The 19849-nt window shown below is 40.7% G+C and overlaps 1 protein-coding gene across 2 annotated transcripts in view; it reads right to left on the reverse strand.

The window, feature by feature from the left end:
* Positions 1-1154: 1154 nt before the first annotated feature.
* The window catches only part of LOC143024719 (uncharacterized), a 52893-nt gene continuing 34198 nt past the window's right edge, over positions 1155-19849 (reverse strand). For both annotated transcript variants that reach the window (XM_076183787.1, XM_076183789.1), the window contains 6 exons: positions 13330-13441; positions 12417-12536; positions 8328-8460; positions 8022-8191; positions 3519-3565; positions 1155-3277 (listed from right to left, as the gene is read on the reverse strand). In XM_076183787.1, coding sequence (XP_076039902.1) covers positions 2011-3277; positions 3519-3565; positions 8022-8191; positions 8328-8460; positions 12417-12536; positions 13330-13441 — 1849 coding nt within the window. In that variant the 3' untranslated portion in view covers positions 1155-2010. The remainder of the gene's footprint in view (positions 3278-3518; positions 3566-8021; positions 8192-8327; positions 8461-12416; positions 12537-13329; positions 13442-19849) is intronic.

Genomic DNA, 19849 nt, shown 5'->3' on the forward strand with positions numbered 1-19849 from the left:
TGAATGTGTTTGAGATGAGGTGTCTGAGAAGTATGATGGGGGTTACTAGGCTAGATAGAGTGAAAAATGAGGTGAGGAGGAGAACAGGGGTGGAAAGGGAGTTTGGAGATAGGGTTGATGAAAGAGTATTAGGATGGTTTGGACACATGGAAAGAATGAGTGAAGAAAGACGAGTGAAGAAAGACTAGTAAAAGAGGTATGGAAGGCAGAGGTGGAGGGAGTGAACATGAGGGGACGTCCTAGGATGAGATGGATGGATGGGGTGAAGGGGGCTTTGGGGAAGAGGGGAATGTCTGTTGAGGAAGGACGGGAGAAGACAGAAGACGGGTGAATGGGGAATAGTTGTATATGGATGATGTGGTGCATGAGGTGGAATGGACGGGGGGATGGGGGGAGAGGTAGTATGTGTGAGCAAAATTTGACACAGCCCAAAGGGATTTCTTCCCGTCTTCTCCTTTTATGCATGGGGGACGGAGAGGGGGGGTCGCCGATATAATGAAGTGGCCTTGCTGTGGATATGCTGTGTCTTGCAACACTGCTTCTGACCCAGGGCAGTGGACAAGGTGCAGGGATGACCCATCATCCAGGAGGTGCTAAGATAAGAGGGAGGGTGGAGGGTATTCAGGGATGGAATGGGTGGGAATGATTTTATGCCTTTTTCTTTTTGGCTACCTCCCTTGTAAGGGGGAAAAAGCCTTGGTATATATATCTGTATGTACTAATATTTGGTTGTCAAGTAGCATGTCATACTAATTAAGAAAAATGTTCAGACTATTATAGACATTTGTAGAGCTCTGTGGAACAGCTATACTGCGCGTGTTTAAAGATCAGTATTATGCATTACCAAATTAGTCTGAACATTACATAAGGCCTTGCTTTATGCCATGCCATTTCCAAGGCTATGATATTAACAGTTTACTTAACTACAACTTTATGTTCAAGCCATAAATATAGCAACATTTCTGACCACTTTATGGCCATAGCTACCATTTCCTTTGAAAGAAGTTGCTGGGGCAAGGACTACTAACTTCAAATGTCTTCTCTCCTATGTAACTACCAATTTGATCAGAACCAATGTATTGAAGTTCTCCACAAAACTACATCAGTTAAATCTTTCTTCAGGCCTCAGGATAGCCCTATAATGATAAATGCAATTTCATGTAAGCAAAATGTTTATTTAGAATGGAAAATTACTTACAGTAATGGGATTACACAACCTCTTGGTACAGTTATGTATACTAAAACATATACATCTGTCCAGAATTCTATAAAAAAAAATATATATATATATAAATATGTATATATATGTTTTATCCATAGTACCATTTACAAATAGAAGTGTTCCGACCTCAGCTTCCTTGCACCTATCCTGAACCTACCGTGCAGCTTCCCCCCCTAAAACTCCAATATTATCTTAAGTACACAGCTTAAATGACATTTCCATTTCACAAGAAAATATATATAATAAATAATTCAAAAGCAAAACTGTAAAGATTTCCAATTACAAAGAAAAATTGTACATGCAGGGATTCCTGACAACACGAGCTGTCAGTGGAAAGAATGAGCAACCATATCACAGAACACATTGCAAACAAGAACATTGCATTCACAGCTTCTAGCTCATTTGTAAGCAACCTGGGGAACCCGTACAATCTTGATGCATTTGTTTCCTTTGAAATCTTGATCATAAAAACACTTAAAACTAAAGTTCTACAAGATACTCAAAAGATCAATGATAATATGCCAACCTCATTGGCAAAGAATTCTTTATGGCTAATGATATTCCATCTTTCATGGCACCAGACAGCTTTTCATCTAATCCATTTCCTATTTTAAAAAATTTCCATGGTTCCACTTTCCACATTCAATCTATTTAATGTACACAGTATTTCAAATCTGCAGTCTAATTAATCTATTCTTCCATACACATCACACAATGCCAATGAACACAAACTAGAAACTGTGTTTCATTATTGAGAACAACATTCCTGTTTATCACGCATGGTCCTTTTATGAACAAATTACATCACTATTATCAAATGCACCATTGCTGCTCCATGGTGATCTGGCCCCACCACAACCTGTTACTGTTATGCTTGGTACAGACTTCAACTTCCCTACGCTTTCCTCCTGATCTGTCGACACTCTTTTTGTAGAAGAATCAGATTGTTGGGTACTACTGGACGGCATAGAGGATGACTTAACAGGGGTAAAAGGGTCCACCACATGGATGGGATTAAATACATCATGGTTCTGGTTTGCTTTAACAGAATTTTCTTGCTTTTTAACAGTGAAGGGGTCTGAAGGGGACTGGGATACAGTGAAGGGGTCTGAAGGAGACTGGGATACAGTGAAGGGGTCTGGAGGGGACTGGGATACAGTGAAAGGGTCTGGAGGGGACTGGGATACAGTGAAAGGGTCTGGAGGGGACTGGGATACAGTGAAAGGGTCTGGAGGGGACTGGGATACAGTGAAAGGGTCTGGAGGGGACTGGGATACAGTGAAAGGGTCTGGAGGGGACTTGGATACAGTGAAAGGGTCTGGAGGGGACTTGGATACAGTGAAAGGGTCTGGAGGGGACTTGGATACAGTGAAAGGGTCTGGAGGGGACTTGGATACAGTGAAAGGGTCTGGAGGGGACTTTGATACAGTGAAAGGGTCTGGAGGGGACTTTGATACAGTGAAAGGGTCTGGAGGGGACTTGGATACAGTGAAAGGGTCTGGAGGGGACTTGGATACAGTGAAAGGGTCTGGAGGGGATTTTGATACAGTGAAAGGGTCTGGAGAGCATTGTGGTGCATTAAAAGGATCTGGAGGGGACTGGGAGACACTGAATGGGTCTGGAGGGGACTGAGAGGACATGTTGAAGGGATCTGTTGGTGAATGGGCAACAGTGAAAGGGTCTGGTGGGGACTGACACAGCCCAAATGGGTCAAATGTGGCTTCCCCCAAGCCCGAGTCTGGAGGTGAATGAGCACAAAAAGGATCCCTGCTTGTGAAGAATCCAAAGGGGCGGTTGGATGGAGGGGATTGACATGAATTGAGGAAAGCAGTGTTTGGAGACCTGCTGTAGCTGATGCCACCATCACTTGGAGGAGACTGTCCCCACTGACTCCAATTCCAATCATCTTGGGCAGAATTAGCTGACAGCAAGTAACCATTCTTGCTCGGAGAAACTGGAAGGGGAGCCGTGGATGCTGCATGATCGAGGTCTACCCAAGCGTGTGGGGATGTCCCAGGCAGCTGTGGACCCTTGTCCCCTCGAGCCATGGCCAAGCTGTGTGATCAAACAAGTCGTTACTAACTGAACAGAATTAGTGTTAAAAGTGCTCGAACAACAGTTTAAATTTTCTTAAACTGTTATGCAATTCAAACAATATTCCTTTAATGCACAAAATATATAGCCCAATCCTGCAACTGCTACTTATGCATCAAGCTTAGTTCTGAAAATCATTTTGAACAGACAATGAATTTTATCTAAAACCGAAACCTCTCTTCTACAAACAAGTCCTACTTACCGTGAAAATTCATCATTGATTTGGTCCAGATCCTGTTCAAGCACAGCCTGGGAAACCACACACAATCTCTAGGTTAGTATGGGCAGTGTTCCCAAAGAAAGGGAGGTACTGAGGGTAATGGAGGTATTACTTCTACAGACTAGTTCCAGCTTCTCATGGACTACTAGGAAAAGTAAAACATACCTACTGACCTGACTTAAGGCTCAAAGAAACTATACATCTTCTACATTTAAGGTACAGCAATACACGACTTCACTTCCATGCCATTTGAACACCACACTCCTGCCCTGCCACCTAACAAGGCAGGGCAAATTACCTACTTATCTCCCTACAGCAGGAAAACTTAAGTGTACATTATGAACATGAGAAATAAATGCAATAAAGTGAAATTACAGTAATCCCTCCCATACATGAACTAATTGGGCCACAGGATATGCAGAATTGGGTGGATAGTCATATCTCATTTCAAAGGTCCGACTTTTCACAAATTCATTCATGAACATAATTTTAAACTTTTAATTGCACTGGCTGATGTACAGTAACTCCATTGCTGGACAAGCTACTTGGCAAAAGCAGCAAGGCACTATGCAAGTGTCACACTGGAGCACAAAGAATATCTGCTTTGATTTGTTCTTTGATTTTGACAATTTCTTGTGTTGTGCATTACAGTGGAACTATAATCCTTCCCATGTCAAAACTAACTGGGCTACAGAGTGTCTTAGTAGTACAGTCAAGTCTCAGGTTTTGAAGGTTTCTTTTTGAACAACTTTGTTCACAAACTGAATTTCAGACTTGTTATTGCACCAGTTGCTGTACAATAACTGTTACTGAAAGTTATTCAGCAAGAGCAGCAAGGCATCACTATGTGCATCAGTTATGCTGCAGCCCTCCAAAAAGTTCTTTGATTTTGACAATTTTTCGGCATCATGAATTACAGTGGAAGCTCGGGTAATCAACTCATTACAAACCAACTTCTCCATGAACTTCTCGAAAAAGACAAAACAGTATAAGAAGGAACCCTAGAAAGTTACCTGTAGTTTATGGAAGGGACCTACCCTTGCAAACAATAAAATTTCTTCCTTTCCCATACCTTACTACCTTCCACTTAGTCAACTCTTCTTCATATAGGTACAGTAAAATTAAACAAAATATTCATCTACAGGTAGTCGTCGACTTACGACCTATGCGACTTACGACCACGAGATGGTGCAATAATATCTAACATTTAATAGAGTAATAGAATTGCAATGTTATGCCTGGCAGTGCAGTACATTACTCCGCACGCTGCGAGACGCGAGTACGATAGTTTTCACAGGCTGCCGGCAGCGTCAGCATCCCAGCCAGCTAAATATTCTTTCATTTTGTTTGTTTGAAGTAAAATGTTTCCTAATTTTGCATTGCATTTTGTATTTTTGTATGTTTTTCAATTAATAAAATATAAACTTTTTATGCCTAGGCTAGTTTGTTGTCGATAACAATATATTCGGTACAGTACTTAAACGAAAAGAATGTGTTTTATTAAAAATAAAAAAATCCTAATTTTGCCTTACTTTTTGTATTTTTATGTTTTGCAATTAATAAAATGTAACAGTATTTTTTTTATGCCTAGTCTGTTGTCGATGACAATGTTCGGCACAGCATTTTGTATTTTTATATTTTGCGATTAATAAAATGTAACAGTAAACTTTGTTTATGCCTAGTCTGTTGTCGATAACAATATTTTCGGTACAGTACATAAACGAAAAGAATGTTTCGAAATATTTTTTTTCCTAATTTTGCTTTACAATGATTTTAATGTAACCAACAAAAAAGGATTTGTAGGTCAAAGATGACAGGACTTTATTCAGTATGCGTAGGCCTAGGCTATGTTTCCTAACGAAAATTATAAAAAGTTAATGAATATTAAACAACGGAGCTCAAAGATAATAAGATTTTATTCAGTATGCATACGTTTCCTAAAGAAAGTCTGATGGTAAAATAATACAAAGGTTAACAAATACAGTATCAAATATCATAGGTCAAAGATGATAGGATTTTATTCAATATGCTTAGGCCTGGGCTACGTTTCCCAAAGAAAATCAGATGAAATTATAAAAAGGTTAAAAATACTATACAACATAGTTCAAAGATGCTAAGATTATTTCAGTATGCTAAATATACAATATATATATATATATATATATTATAAAGGGTAATATATACTGTATATATATATAGACCGACTTGCGTCCAGATCTACTTACGACCTGTCTGTCGGAACCGAACTCGGTCGTAAGTCGACGACTACCTGTATATTTTATCTTAGTATTATTGTCATTAAAAGTAAGGTGATGAGATGTAGAAAAGGAGAATGGCAGTAAATTGGAAGTATTAAATCAGAGAGGCAGAAGTGGATAACTTTAGGTATTTTGGTGCAAATATGGTGGGAAAGGGAGAAGTGGAGGTAGAATGTAGATTGAGAGAAGCAAGTAAATGCCTTGGGGAATTAAAAAGTAACGAGAAATACTCATTTGGGAATGGATGCTAAAAAGAGATTGTATGAAGGGGTGGCTGTGCTGACAACACTATAGGGCAGAATCATGGAACATAAGATAGGAAAAATTTGCATTTGAGATGAAATGGCTGAGATGTATAGTATGGGTTACTAGGATAGACAGAGTGAGAAATGTGGAGGTGAAGAGGAGAGTGGGGGTGGAGAGGAGAGCGGGGGTGGAGAGGAGAGCGGGGGTGGAGAGGAGAGCGGGGGTGGAGAGGAGAGCGGGGGTGGAGAGGAGAGCGGGGGTGGAGAGGAGAGCGGGGGTGGAGAGGAGAGCGGGGGTGGAGAGGAGAGTGGGGGTGGAGAGGAGAGTGGGGGTGGAGAGGAGAGTGGGGGTGGAGAGGAGAGTGGGGGTGGAGAGGAGAGCGGGGGTGGAGAGGGAGTTGGGAGACAGGGTTGATGAAAGAGTATTGGGATTGTTTGAACACATGGAAAGAACGAGTGAAGAAAGATTAGAGATTAGTAAAAGAGGTGTGGAAGGCAGAGGTGGAGAAAGTGAACATGAGGGGGCAACCAAGGATGAGATGGATGCATGGGGCAAAAGGGGCAATGGGAAAGAAGGGAATGTCTATTGGGGAAGGAAAGGAGAAGACAAGATATGGGTGAGGAGAATGGTTGTGTATGGATGGTGCTACGATTCATGGAAGGGAGTGGGTGGGGGAGTATGCAAAATATTTTGATGCAGCCTGAAGGTATTTCTCCCCCATCTTCTCTTTTTCTGCATCAGGGGAAAAAGAGGTGTCACTGATTAAATGAAGTGGCCTTGCTGTGGATGTGCTGTCTTAGTGTATTACTTCTAACCCAAGGCTATGGGAGAGATGCATGGATGACCATCATCCAGCAGCCAAGAAAAGAGGGAGGGGTGGTGAATGGAACTGGAGCATGTGGGGATGAGATGGGTGGGAGTGGATTTATGCCTTTGACTTTGATTACCTCCCTTGTAAGGGGAAAAAGTCAGTGGTATATGTATGTCCTATTGTTACATTCAATGATTATCATTGGTTTTGTGTACTATTTCATGCAGAAAGTATTGTTTAAAACTGGTAGTATCTGGGGTGTAGGAACCAATTTTACCTTTATTATGGAAAAACCAGTTTTGACTTATGAATGTTTCAGGTCTTGGCAAGTTTTCTGGAGGGAATTAAATTTGTGAACCGAGTTTCCACTGTATTCCAATACAAGAGGTAAAATGATCCCCCCTCCCCCAACTCCACTGCCAAATTTTCAATGCTGAATGAACAAGTAGAATACAATACCCATACCTCAAGTAAAAATGAATGATAAAACAAAGAAGTGGCCAAACCCATGTGGTTTCAGCAAGAGGCAGGAAGCATCATCCACATCAAGTCTTGCATCTGCCACAATGTGTGGACCTTTCAGATTTGTGGCACCTATTTAAGACTGGTTTGGATGTTGGCAAAGTTCAGATAATGGCAGTTTGGATGAGAGAGGTATTACTGTAATTCTAGTGCCCACTGCTAGAACTAGCCTGGGAAGTAGGAGGTTGGGGCTTGGCATAGTCACCACTACTAGAAAGAGCCTCTAGACTATATAAAAGGATCCAATTATTCTAATTTGTAAACAAAGGATGCACACTATATTAGATTTACAAATATGGCAATGTACTACCGAGTCCATCCTATGCCACGCCTAACACTTAGCAACATTACATTGCAAAATACAATCCAAAGGTGCTCATTACATAATGGAAAACAAGAACTAGTACACTTACTAATGAATCTAATGTTAAAAATTTCACAATTTCATCTAACATTTCAAATTACAGAAATCTTTAGTCTCGTTCTGTTTATGCAAATGAATCTTATGACTACAAAGCAACAGCCTTTGAAGACCAGCACCAGACTATAGCAGCAGTGGCAGTAGCAGCAACATCACCACTTCCTTGCCAACATACTTTTATTTTGCTGCTGCCAGGGACATGTACCCTCTTAGATTACATTACTTACCAAGCGTCGTGGGTTAAGAACACCCTTCAAACTTTTGTCAGGGATGGTCTCCTTATCACTGTCTTTATGGGCTGTAGAATTAGTTGAATTTGTGCTCGACAATTTGACATCCTCCTCAGAGTTGCAGTCCTTGTCAAGATCAATTAGAAGGACCTGACTCGACTGATAACCTGTGTTTCAAGTTCACATTAGTACTCTGCACTACTTGACAAAGATGTTCCAAAAATTCATGTACTTGCAACCTGAAAAAACATTTATATGCTATGAAAAACCCAAATACAGCTCGACAAGCCAATTTCAACATACTTTTATTTTTGCCTTCTGGTGACCCTAAATCTGCCCTGATGGGAATAGGAGAGGAGCTCCGGCTGGAGGGTGTAGAGTGTGACCGGTTGTAACTTGCACTGCTAAACTGAGGTTTACCATCAGCTGGACCCATCTGTATAAAACATTGAAATTTTTGCAAATGAATAAAAACAAGAGTACTAGCAATTTCAAATCTAATTCTACCAGACATGCAGTTCATAAACCATTAACCATCCTGCAAATAGATCTACCAAAACACTTTTGGCATCCTACATGCAATGGTGTCATTTCAAGCTTCAACTAAACCCAATAGTGGCTAGCACCAGTCCTGTGTTCCTCTGGGTAGAAACTGACTATTTGTATTGCATTTGTGCAAGACTGGGGGGAGCAATCCCTGGTTGTCAGCTCTTGTATGCAAGGTGGAATAAACAGTCTAAATTGGAGATCACACAATGCAGCTTTTTTTTTTTCTCTCTTTTCTTTATTACAAAAGTTTTGTTCATTGTATTTTTACCGTTTAATAAATTTTCTGCCAATTCCAAAAATGTAATTTTTTTCTGTATCATCAAATGTTATAGAAATACATCTTTCAATGTTATCATATACACAAATGTTATGTTCTGCTATTAAAGGTATATTTCATTTTCTCTTTCACATCAATTACCAAGTTCTGTTATTTTCATGATTGCTACTATGATATGATTTAACATCAAAATACTCCAGATTCATTTTGCTTTGTGTATGGGTATTATACTGGAAAAAAGCAGGTATTACACAAGATCATGAAAGGTGCCCAATTGTGGACACTGTACAGACTATTTCAGAATGCCCATGGGTGACCAGGACAAACTGTGGCCTCATTTGATTTGTGGAAGCTGTCAATCTACTCTAGATGGATGGTTCAGAGGTACAGAAGGGGCAATGCCTTTTGCCATTCCCAGAGTATGGAGAAAGCTGAAGAACCATCACAATGACTTACTTCTCTATGACTGATGTGACAAAGTACAGAAAAGTAAAAGGAAGACAATCTCTTCAGTATCAAGACATACCATCATCTAAAAAACCTGTCCACAAGACAACAGCTTACCAGTACCACAACCACCAGAAAATGTAAGTATACTTCTCATTATACTTTCCAAGTCTTACTTTTAATTAACTTGAACATTAATCATTTACTATGTTAATTTTCCTAAAGATGTATGGAATGCTAATGTTATTTAAGTCTTTGTTGAAGCCGCTATATGTAGTCATTTCTTTTCAGATGGAAGATGCAATGGATATTTCATCTGAAGAGTCAGCAAGTAGCAGCAGCCAAGAAATGGAGGAAGCTTTTGTACCAAGAACGACTTCGGAGCCTCACTTTCCAAATCAGAGTGAGCTAGATGATTTAATCAGGGATTTAGGTCTTACTAGGTCAGGAGCTGAACTTTATACATCAAGGGTGAAGGAATGGAATCTACTAGGGGAAGACTGCAGGACATCTGTACCAGAAACAAAATGAAGAATTTGAAATTTACTATGACATTAGTAATGATCTGTGCTATTGTATTGTGATTGGTTTGTTTACTGCTCTTGGACTAGCATGATCCTGCAAAATGGCAACTGTTCATGGATAGTTCAAAACAAAGTCTCAAAGCAGTGTTGCTCCACAATGGAAATAAATATCCATCTTTGCCTCTTGCACTCTGTACAGAAGAAAGAAAATTATGATAATGTCAAATAACTTCATTACCAAATAAATTATGCTGAATTCAGGTGGGATCTTTATGGTGATTTCAAGATGCTTGCTTTCTTACTTGGCTTGCAAGGGGAATATACAAAGTATTCAGGTTTCCTTTGCCTTTGGGACAGAGCTGAAGATCATTACAAAGTTCATTGGCCCCCATGGGTGGAAATGCTGCCAGGAATGTTAAATGTTTTCAGACAGCCTCTAGTAGATTCCAACTAAGTCTTGTTACCCCCATTTCATATCCTCTTCGGTACAATGATGCCTACGTAGGCATGACACATGAGTGGGTACACAAGGATGCCAGCGTCAGCGTCTTGATTATATATTTTTGTAGTTGTAAACGAGTTACCCCTGGATTCTGAACTGGTTTGATCACGTTTTGTGTGTTACAAAGGATTACAAAGGATTACAAAGGCAAAGCATGCCGACAGGAGACCTTTTGATCCATATCTAGGTCGGATGCAAAAAAAAAAAAAAAAATCATATTAATAATAAATTAAAACTATAACAATGTAAATAACAATTAAAATACATAAATAAATGCATTGGTATAGTTGAATAACAAACAAACAGGTAAATAGTAAATGATAATAAATTGACATAACTAATAATAAATGAAAATCAGACAGACAAATTATAACAAAACAAAAACAAATAATATAACATAAATTATAATAATTACAGCATCTTACTTAGGTATTTATCTAAATGATTCTTAAAGCTTCGAACTGAACTACATTGCACTACCTGTGCAGGAAGTTTATTCCATTCATTAACTACACGGTTGGCAAAGTTGTTTCTACCTACTTCCAAATTGAATCTATTTCCGGACAGTTTGAGACCATTGTTTCTTGTCTGTTTATTATTACTCAGAGTAAAAGAGAATGAGTAATACAGCAGTGACTTTATATTTTATAATGCAAGTAGTGTGATGCATCATACATATCAGCCGATGCGTGCAAGAATTTGACTTGTACTGAAGTGGTTAAACTTGGATTGGTAAAACCATTTGTGAAGGCCTTAGATCTTGAAGAAGCTTTAAGAAATTAATCTAACATTTCCAATACTATCTGAGGCCAAGATCAAGGGTTGCATATTTGTTGGACCCCCAAGTAAACGCAATATTGAAGTCAAAGAAACTGGAAAGAGCAATGACAAAAGTTGAAAAAGAAGCTTGGTGTGTATTTCATGGATTCCTAGGAAATCACATGAATCCTAATTATGAACAACTGGTAGCAAAGCTTGTTGAGAACTTCAATTAACTGGGTTGTTGTATGTCCTTAAAGGTTAATTTTTTGCATTCTCAACTAGATTTCTTCCCTGAAAACTTGGGCAATGTCAGTAAAGAGCATGGCAAGAGATTTCATCAGGACATTCCAACAATGGCAAGAAGATATTAAGGGCAATGGGATACTGCTATGATGGGAGATAATATACAATCTCTAGTCAGAAAAGGTGAAAGTATGCTCTAGAAAATTTTGATCATCAAAGCACTTCTGATCTTAAGAAAAGTAATCACAGCATTTAGAATGCAGAATTGTTTGTCCTAATATTGCATTTCCTAAATACCTTTCAATATATGAAAAAGTAATAAATGTTGTGTAATTATCTTTACAGTATTAGAATAAATTGAATCAACATACTGCTGTCAAGATAAGTTGTGTACATAACAAGAAAACATAAAATTAAGAAAACAAGACTATCAAAGTTATGCCGAAATGAATGTGATTTTTTAATTTGGTGGCAAAAAATATATATGAACATTAAAAAATACAAATAAACATGTATTACAGTGTGTTATGGGCCCAGTCTGGAAACTGTCAGCTAACTTGGCATCCACACTCCTTCTGGAGATGTATTTCTAACTGATATCAAAGACTGTGTGCAGGAATACCACCTGACATTATCTTGTGTTATTACTTGTAGACCAGTTTCTGGGCCTGTTGGCACAAACTTGATGCAAAACTTGTGTTTGTGGAATCATCCTACTTAAATAAAATAATTGTTTTAAGAAGCATTACAGTATTTCAGTCTTTTAATAGCAACAAGCAGTGGGAAACTAGGACCAGAGTTGTATACTCATTATACAGTGTACATTTAAGTTTGAAAATTCAGGCAATCTTGGTAATTTAGACAGGTATAACTATTTTCACAGCACAAAATTGTCTGCCAAATCACAGAAGTCAAAACAAGAATTAGATGCAAAAAAGTTTGCTAATGTACCAAATTTTTAAAGTCAAATAGAACTAGTTTGGTGGAGAACAATCCATATTAGGGGGTAGGGGGTAACTAATTTGGGAGGATTACAACCTAGCTGGGGGCAGGTCTATCATGTTGCAACAGATCCTATTGTCACTTACCATAACTTGTGCTGGGACTTCCTCATGCCCATAGATTTCATTGTTGTTCTTTTGACTCATCTTCCACCCCTCGTAGGCCAAGCTGAAGGCCTGAGCAATTGTTAGTGTGACAGCTTGGGCCTGCCATCACGGAAAAATATATTAGATGGCAAGAATTAAACCACAAAGTTCTTAATTTTATGCTTTGAAAATCCGTGTATTTGGCATTATTTTGGGGTGACATTTCATCTCCAGTGATTATCATTTCCTTAAAAAAATGCACAACCCATGTCAGACCTATGACTGGAGAGGATAAAATACTTCAGATAATTTAGGGTCCAATATAAAATACAAATCCTTATAAGGCTTCAATTCTGGTTAGTGAGGGTAAAGACTGAGGTCTCATCACTTGTGTGTGGGTGTGTTGCCCCGAATTTTAACATGTGAAAATTTCGACATTAAATAATTTTCATCTAGCATAACATTATGTTCTATAATTATTTGAAACTGATAATATGGGTGCAAAATCGATCTATAAAGAGTTCAAATTTACAATACAAGAGCATAATATAGTCCATTAATTTGTTTCCATCTTATGGTCCATTCTTCATTTGTTTTCACCTTGTTTATTTTATCATTTTCAAGAAAAGACACTGGACTCCACTGAATGAAAGTTTGATGGCTTTACCATTATCTTAAATGGCCACAGGACATGAGCAGGTGAAGTCTGACCTATGCTTTTGGACCCTGAAAAAACATGCTATTTTGACATTTCCAAATTTGTAACGAGGCTCACTTAGAGCCACATTATCCATACAGGCACATTAAGTTCTAACTATTGTAATTACCCAGCCAGCAACCCCAAATAACCTCAAACACTATACCAACTTGACATGACCTCCCTCCCTTCACAATAGACAAACTACTTTCTCACCATTTTCTTCTTGGGACAAAGGAAGGCATGGCACATGCAGTGGTCATCATCATCAGTGGCGATGAATGCAAAGACATGGTCGTAGTGGGCATCTGCTGAACAGTATGATATTCTGCAACAGAACACCTTACGTCAGTTCCTGATGTGCAAAAAGGGAAGGAAAACTAAAGGACAAAACTTACGTGTTAAAATACTATACAGTGTAAGACAGGTTATGTTAGTTGTGCTACATTTCCCATACAGGCAGGAGTTCCTTATAATTTAAAAACACTAGCACAAGCTATATAATTCCAAATTGAGGAAGCTATACAGTCAACACAAATTAGAAGGCAGAAAGGAAATTACAAACCTTAGGGTAAAAAGTTATAGGTGTTTGGGTGGGTGAAAGGAAGGGGTGAACAAATTCGTTGGTGGGGGGGGGTTGTACAAAAAGGTCTTGTACCTTTGATGGGGAGAGCCAGAAAGGACGAGCTGCGGGGGTTCTAGTGACAAACAAGAGGAGTGTACGAGTTTGTGGGTAGTCTCTGTATGGGTTCCACCTGATGAACTGTAAAGCTTCTATATATACGATTCCTGGTCTAATTATAATCATTGATTATACTTTTCTTCAGGCTTCTCTGAAGCCAATGCATTCCAAGTCAAAGACTCAAAAATTTATATTTTACAGTCAGGATAACAAGGCCATCTTGGTCACAGTTTATACATACGTGTAGAGTTTAAGCATGGGATACCATGTGCTTTTTTGCCACCATTTAATATAAAAGATAGCAAGGAGAGTGTCAGGTAAGTTAATTAGAAACTGGATGGTTCCATACAATTACACATTTATACAATATTACAAATATAATAAATTTGACATGTGCCCACTACAAATTGCAATGCTTTATTAGCGTGTCTGAACCTATGTCAAATATGCAGGTTTTAAAAAAGGTACACTATTTGGTACTACTTAAGTATGTGTCATTTCATACATGATTTTCAAAATGTAGATCACATAATTATGTATCGCCCAATATTTCCCCTACAAATGCCAAAGGAATGTGGCCTTGGCAACACAATTATCTTAGACGGAAAAGAAAGTTCTTTTCTCGATATCGACAAAGTCAAGATTGTTTGGATACCGGCAGACTGAGGCACAAAGACAAACAGAATGCAGTATTTACCCAGCGGTTTACGTGGGTGCCCATGTCTCATCGTTGTGCACTTGGGCACAGCCTTATAGTGCGTGTTTACTACACGTTTTTGCTTACATAGACAAACCCCGAGAAATAAATGTTCTTGGAAACTTCAGTACATTTACATGGTCAATGCGCGCGCGTTTGTTCCATCCGGGTTTTGTTGTTACTTTTCACCTCTTGTGTTCGCGTTCGTGTGCACGAACGTTCCAATTGCCAAAACTTTGTGTAACACTACAGATACTACGATATCCTTATCGATAACGACGGGTTCATTTACCCATTGTCAACTATGAGCGTCTGACCTTCACACGCGCGCTTTTTGCCTCTGGTAGTGGGTGCTGGGAGCACGCGTGCATGCTTGTTTATGCGTCCCATTTGCTTCCGCACAGGGAACGAGTACATTTACCTAGTTGTATTTGGCGGGAAGGGGAGCTACGCTCGTAGAGTCCCGCCTTTGTATCTAGCAGTGTCTAGTTTGCTTTGAAACTCATGAATGGTTTTTGCCCACACTATTTCCTTGTCCAGTTTGTTCCAAGTCTCTACCGCTATGTGGAAAACTGTTTTTCTTCAGATCTCTTCTGTAGCTATGTTTTTTATTTTCTTTCCATGTCCTCTTGTGCTTCTCCTGTCCCAGTTTAACAAGTCCTATCAAGTATTTCTGTGCCTTTCATGATTCTGTAGTTGGTCAGTAGGTCACCTCTCTCTTCTTTGCTCCAGAGTCGGTAAATCTAGTTTAGCCAATCTCTCCTCATATGACAAGTTTGCGAGTGCAGGTGCCATTTTTGTTGCTGCTCTCTGGATTCTTTCTATTTTCTTTATATTCTTTTTGGTACTGGGTGACCACAATGTCGCCGCATATTCTAGTCTAGGCCTTATCAGTGTGACCAGTATTTTTTTTTTCATAATTTCTTCGTCCAAATATGTAAATGCCACTTTTGTTGATCTCGGCAAGTTGTAGGATTCCCTAACATAAGCGATTGCATGTGTGTGGGTGTGTACGTGCGCATGCACGATTGTGCAGGTGCGTGTGAAAAGGCGGATATCATTGTGTGCGTGTTTGAGTGCACATTTGACTGCGTGGTTTAAAGTGCGCGTGTCAGCTTTTAGTGGATTATGTCCTACTGAACAGAAGTGGATTTCTTTCGATAGTTCCATTGTGGACTTTTGTTTTGTGTACGTGAATGGCGTCCGCACGTGGCAACACTAGCTACTTGATGTAATTACAGCTAAAGTTTTCCATCTCAGTAAAGTTGCCCTCAATTGATGAGCACACATGTATGATCCGTGGCAAAGTGCAAACGGTCCTTAAAGTTGTGGGAAGTAATTTTTTTTTTTGTGGTACACAAAAAGTAACCTTGCCCGTATCTTATCTCTTCCGTATCAACTACATCCGAGAGCCCAGTTCCCGCTACATAAAAAAAAAAAAATAATAAACAAACGGAATGGAACAAAAAACTTCATGCTTCCTGTTTTGCAATCGCTACCCATGTGGTAAACTACTTCTGCCATAGGCCTTGCCTGCCATGACAACATCCTCCTCCAAGGCTGAGCCACAGATCGTCTTCCTGCGAAGAAGGCCGACCCTGACGTCACCTCCAGAGATGGTTAGGCGGTTCACAGGCCACGCGTGCGCACTGTAGCGAGGGGAGGGTGGAGAAGGGGGGCGGCGAAGGGAGGGTGGAGGGGAGGGTGGAGGGATGGGTGGAAGAAAGACGGGAGTGGGTGGAGTGGGGGAAGGGATACGAAGGGTGGAGAAATGGATGGAAGGGGAACGGAGGTGGAGAAATGGACTAGGGACGATGGGGGAAAAGGGGTGCGGAGGATGGGTGGAAGTGGGAAAGTGGTACGGAGGGGCGTGGAGAGGTGTGGAGGGGGGGTGGGAAAGTGGTACGGAGGGGCGTGGAGAGGTGTGGAGGGGGGGGAGTGGTACCAAGGGCCCAAGGCAAAGGGAACAAACTACGTCGCCAAATGGAACTCCAATGCCCTTGGGGGTTCCCTGACCCTTTGGGGACGGTGCTCGCCTATTGGCTGGGGGACTATTTGCCGCGCTCTCATTGGCCGAGCCAAGGGGTGTGCGATGTTTACTTCTTGGCGAGCACGTGGAAGAACGGCGATTGCCAAGTCTCGCCATTTAGCTCAATTATGTATTTATCTAACTAGTTAGAACCTGTTGAGTGTCTAGCTTCCAAAGCGATGTTCCTAATCTGTCAATCGAACTCCCCTATGCCCCAATAACCTCTGCAAAGTCGACATTCTTGTAAATTGGCAGGGCAGAAGCGAGGGTGACATTGTAACGGCCGCGCTACGCACGGGGCGCCCCGGATATGAACACAGTTTCGCGGTAGCGACAATAAAAAAACAAGGATCACTCTGCACTCTGGGCCCAGTACAAACAAGATATAACAAGTACTCTAGTGTTTGCGCGCCATCGAAGACAGCCCTAGTACCAACATGAATACCATCCTATGCCACCCGATGCCCAAGGGGTTTACTACGCAGTGCCATCGCTTTTCGATAAACATGTGGTTAGACAGCCTCTGGGGCACATCTGAACGAACAAGCTGCAAACAACAACTCTGACTAGGTTGAAGGCTCACATTCCAAGGCAGCACCCCTTTACCCTATTCCGTTTCCCCGACTCTGTCCCAGTTGCAAAAGTATTACTTCCACTGGCTCCGTCAAAACAAAATTGTTGAGCTTTTATAGTAATGTACCTCCTGGCCTTATGCCAGAGCAATCTCTGGCATTTGGGCGGGACTCCAACTTCGAATAAATTGTCGCCTTTCTCATACACCGGTGAGGTGCCTGTGTTCGTCTCTATGCCTAGCCGTGTCCCCGTTCCCTCTACCTGAGTGTGTCCCTGTGCCTGTACTACCTGTGTGGATTTGGTCGATGGGGAAGATTTGTCGACGTCTTCGGAATGGGAAGTTTACTGGTATGGTATAATTTACACTCCATTACGTCTTCTACGGTTTCTTTTAGAGAATTGGAAAATTTCTTGAAGTAGTAGGGGGTGTAGGTTTTGAGGTGGATAATAGGAGGGGATGAATGGGTTTCTGGGAAAATGTGAACTGGGGAAAGTGGATGTTTATGCACAAGGTTCTTGTACACAGTCTTTACTTCGGATGGGCTGAGAGCGAGAGGTTGGTTTGTGGGTTCTGATGACACTGGTGAGGTGGGTGTAGACGTTTGTGTTGGGGATTTTCGTGTTGTATGGGTGGTCTCTCCCGGTGTAGTTGTTAGAATATGGCTATTGGAGTGTTTTTTTTTTTTTTTTTTTTTGTCAAGTATCCCTCCCACGGGCTTTGAGCCCGTGCCCTGACAGGTTTATGCTTCCGCCTATGGGACTACTGGTCTGACCATTTTTGATAGTACTTTTTCGGACTTCTCCAAAACTGATCAGAGTACGTGAACTGAGAGGCAAGCGACGTAGCACAGGAAGTTCAAGAGTTCCTGCTACTGAATTGAACTACAGTTTGAACTTCTCTCACTTGAAATGCTTCTCGATGTACTACCTCGGCATTTAAAAAGAAGTTCAATCTATTCTTTAATTCAACAATATGAAGGTTACCTTTCCCGTGTTGCTTCACCTATGTCACCTACGTCACAATTTACACTTAAAATGATAAGACTTCCTTCTCGGTACCCCCCTGTGCAGTTCGAGGATGACGTGATATATTTACTACAGTTTATACATTTGGCTGCATTTGAAAACATGGGGGTTCCATGGACGGGGACTGGGTTAAGCATGGTACACATGCACCTTTTAGGTGGGGACATCGCTGTCTCGAGTGTCCAAACCGCTGGCAGTTGAAACAACGTATGCAGCATTTGGCAACTTCATAACCAAGTGTCAGGTAGTTTGAAATTTGTTAAATGAAGGTTACTACTAATATAGTCCGTTTTTTTTTTTTACGGTTTTAAGTGCATATTTTTATCATTTTTATTGCCTATTCTTTCCAATTCTTCTGTGTGGTATTGTAGAGGTAGAATGTTACCTGCTCCCACAGTGGTGTTAAATGCCCTATGCAGTTTTTGTTTGAATTCGGTTCCTGCTAAGGTTATAGGGGCTTTCACATTTAGCTCTCGATTCTAATTCTATTGTTATAGTTTCTAGAGTTCCTCCTTGGGGGTCATAATGAGGAGTTGGGCAGGTCTTCCTACTTACCGTATACTCTCATGGGACTTATTATTAATCGATGCATTGTTGGTCGACGGTGGTACTACTAATCTCGGCCAGGGCCCACTTCGCCTTGGTATGGGTCAAATTGGTGGTTGGCAATACCTAGGTGGCCGTGTGAATTGCAACTATGGGCCTCCAGGTATGTCCTGTCCCAAACATCACGCCCCGGGTGATGTTTAGAAACATGAAATTGCGAGAAACTAACAACACATTGGCAGTCTTAGTCGCTTCCTTACTCTAGAGCAGTGGTTCCCAAAATGGGGGAAATTTCCCCCAATGGAGGGAAATTTGAACCTACCAGGGGGGAAATAATTACACTACCTACTAACTAAAATAATCTCGATGAATTTTCTTATGTCTGAGAGAGAGAGAGAGAGAGAGAGAGAGAGAGAGAGAGAGAGAGAGAGAGAGAGAGAGAGAGAGAGAGAGAGAGAGAGAGAGAGAGAGAGAGAGAGAGAATGCCTGTTTATCAGTATATATGTGCATTTGAAAAATAAATTAGTAAATAGTCACAGTGTGGTTTAACTACTCTTTCCTTCATACACATGAAGGGGGAAATCTGGATGGTTGAACTGGGTCCAGGGGGGAAATGACAGAAAAAAGTTTGAGAACCCCTGCTCTAGAGTCTAGACGTTACACTGGGGAATCGTTTGGTGGCGAGGCGCGAACACAGACTGCGCATGCGCGCGAATACAAACATACTGCACATACGCGCAAACACAAACATACAGACTGCATATGCGCGCCAACAAAACCTTCTCCTCGAAAGACGCACATTACTCCTACGCAATTTTTCCCATCACAGCTCCCTTACTGGGTTACTGCCTTGTTCAAAACAAACCTTGGCCCGCTTCTTCATTGAGAACCTTTATGGCCCTTGTCGCAAAAACTATACACAACAACAACAACAACCCAACGCTCAACACTACAAGAGCATACCGAAGTTTCGCATCCCCATGCCTGTCCAATTTACACTCACATACACCAACTTACACTAAGCATACACGCGTTCCTATGAAACTGTTCATCATAAGTTCAAATCAATACCCTTATTTACAAAATATTCAGTTCATCTCAAACATCTACATTAAACACCCATATTCTCCCTCCCTCCCGCCTTCACTTTTCAGAAAGCCATTTCCCCTTTCCATTAGTGATG

This window comes from Oratosquilla oratoria, chromosome 4 (genome assembly GCF_046742065.1).
Source record: "Oratosquilla oratoria isolate Oo_2021 chromosome 4, ASM4674206v1, whole genome shotgun sequence".
Classification (NCBI taxonomy): domain Eukaryota; kingdom Metazoa; phylum Arthropoda; class Malacostraca; order Stomatopoda; family Squillidae; genus Oratosquilla; species Oratosquilla oratoria.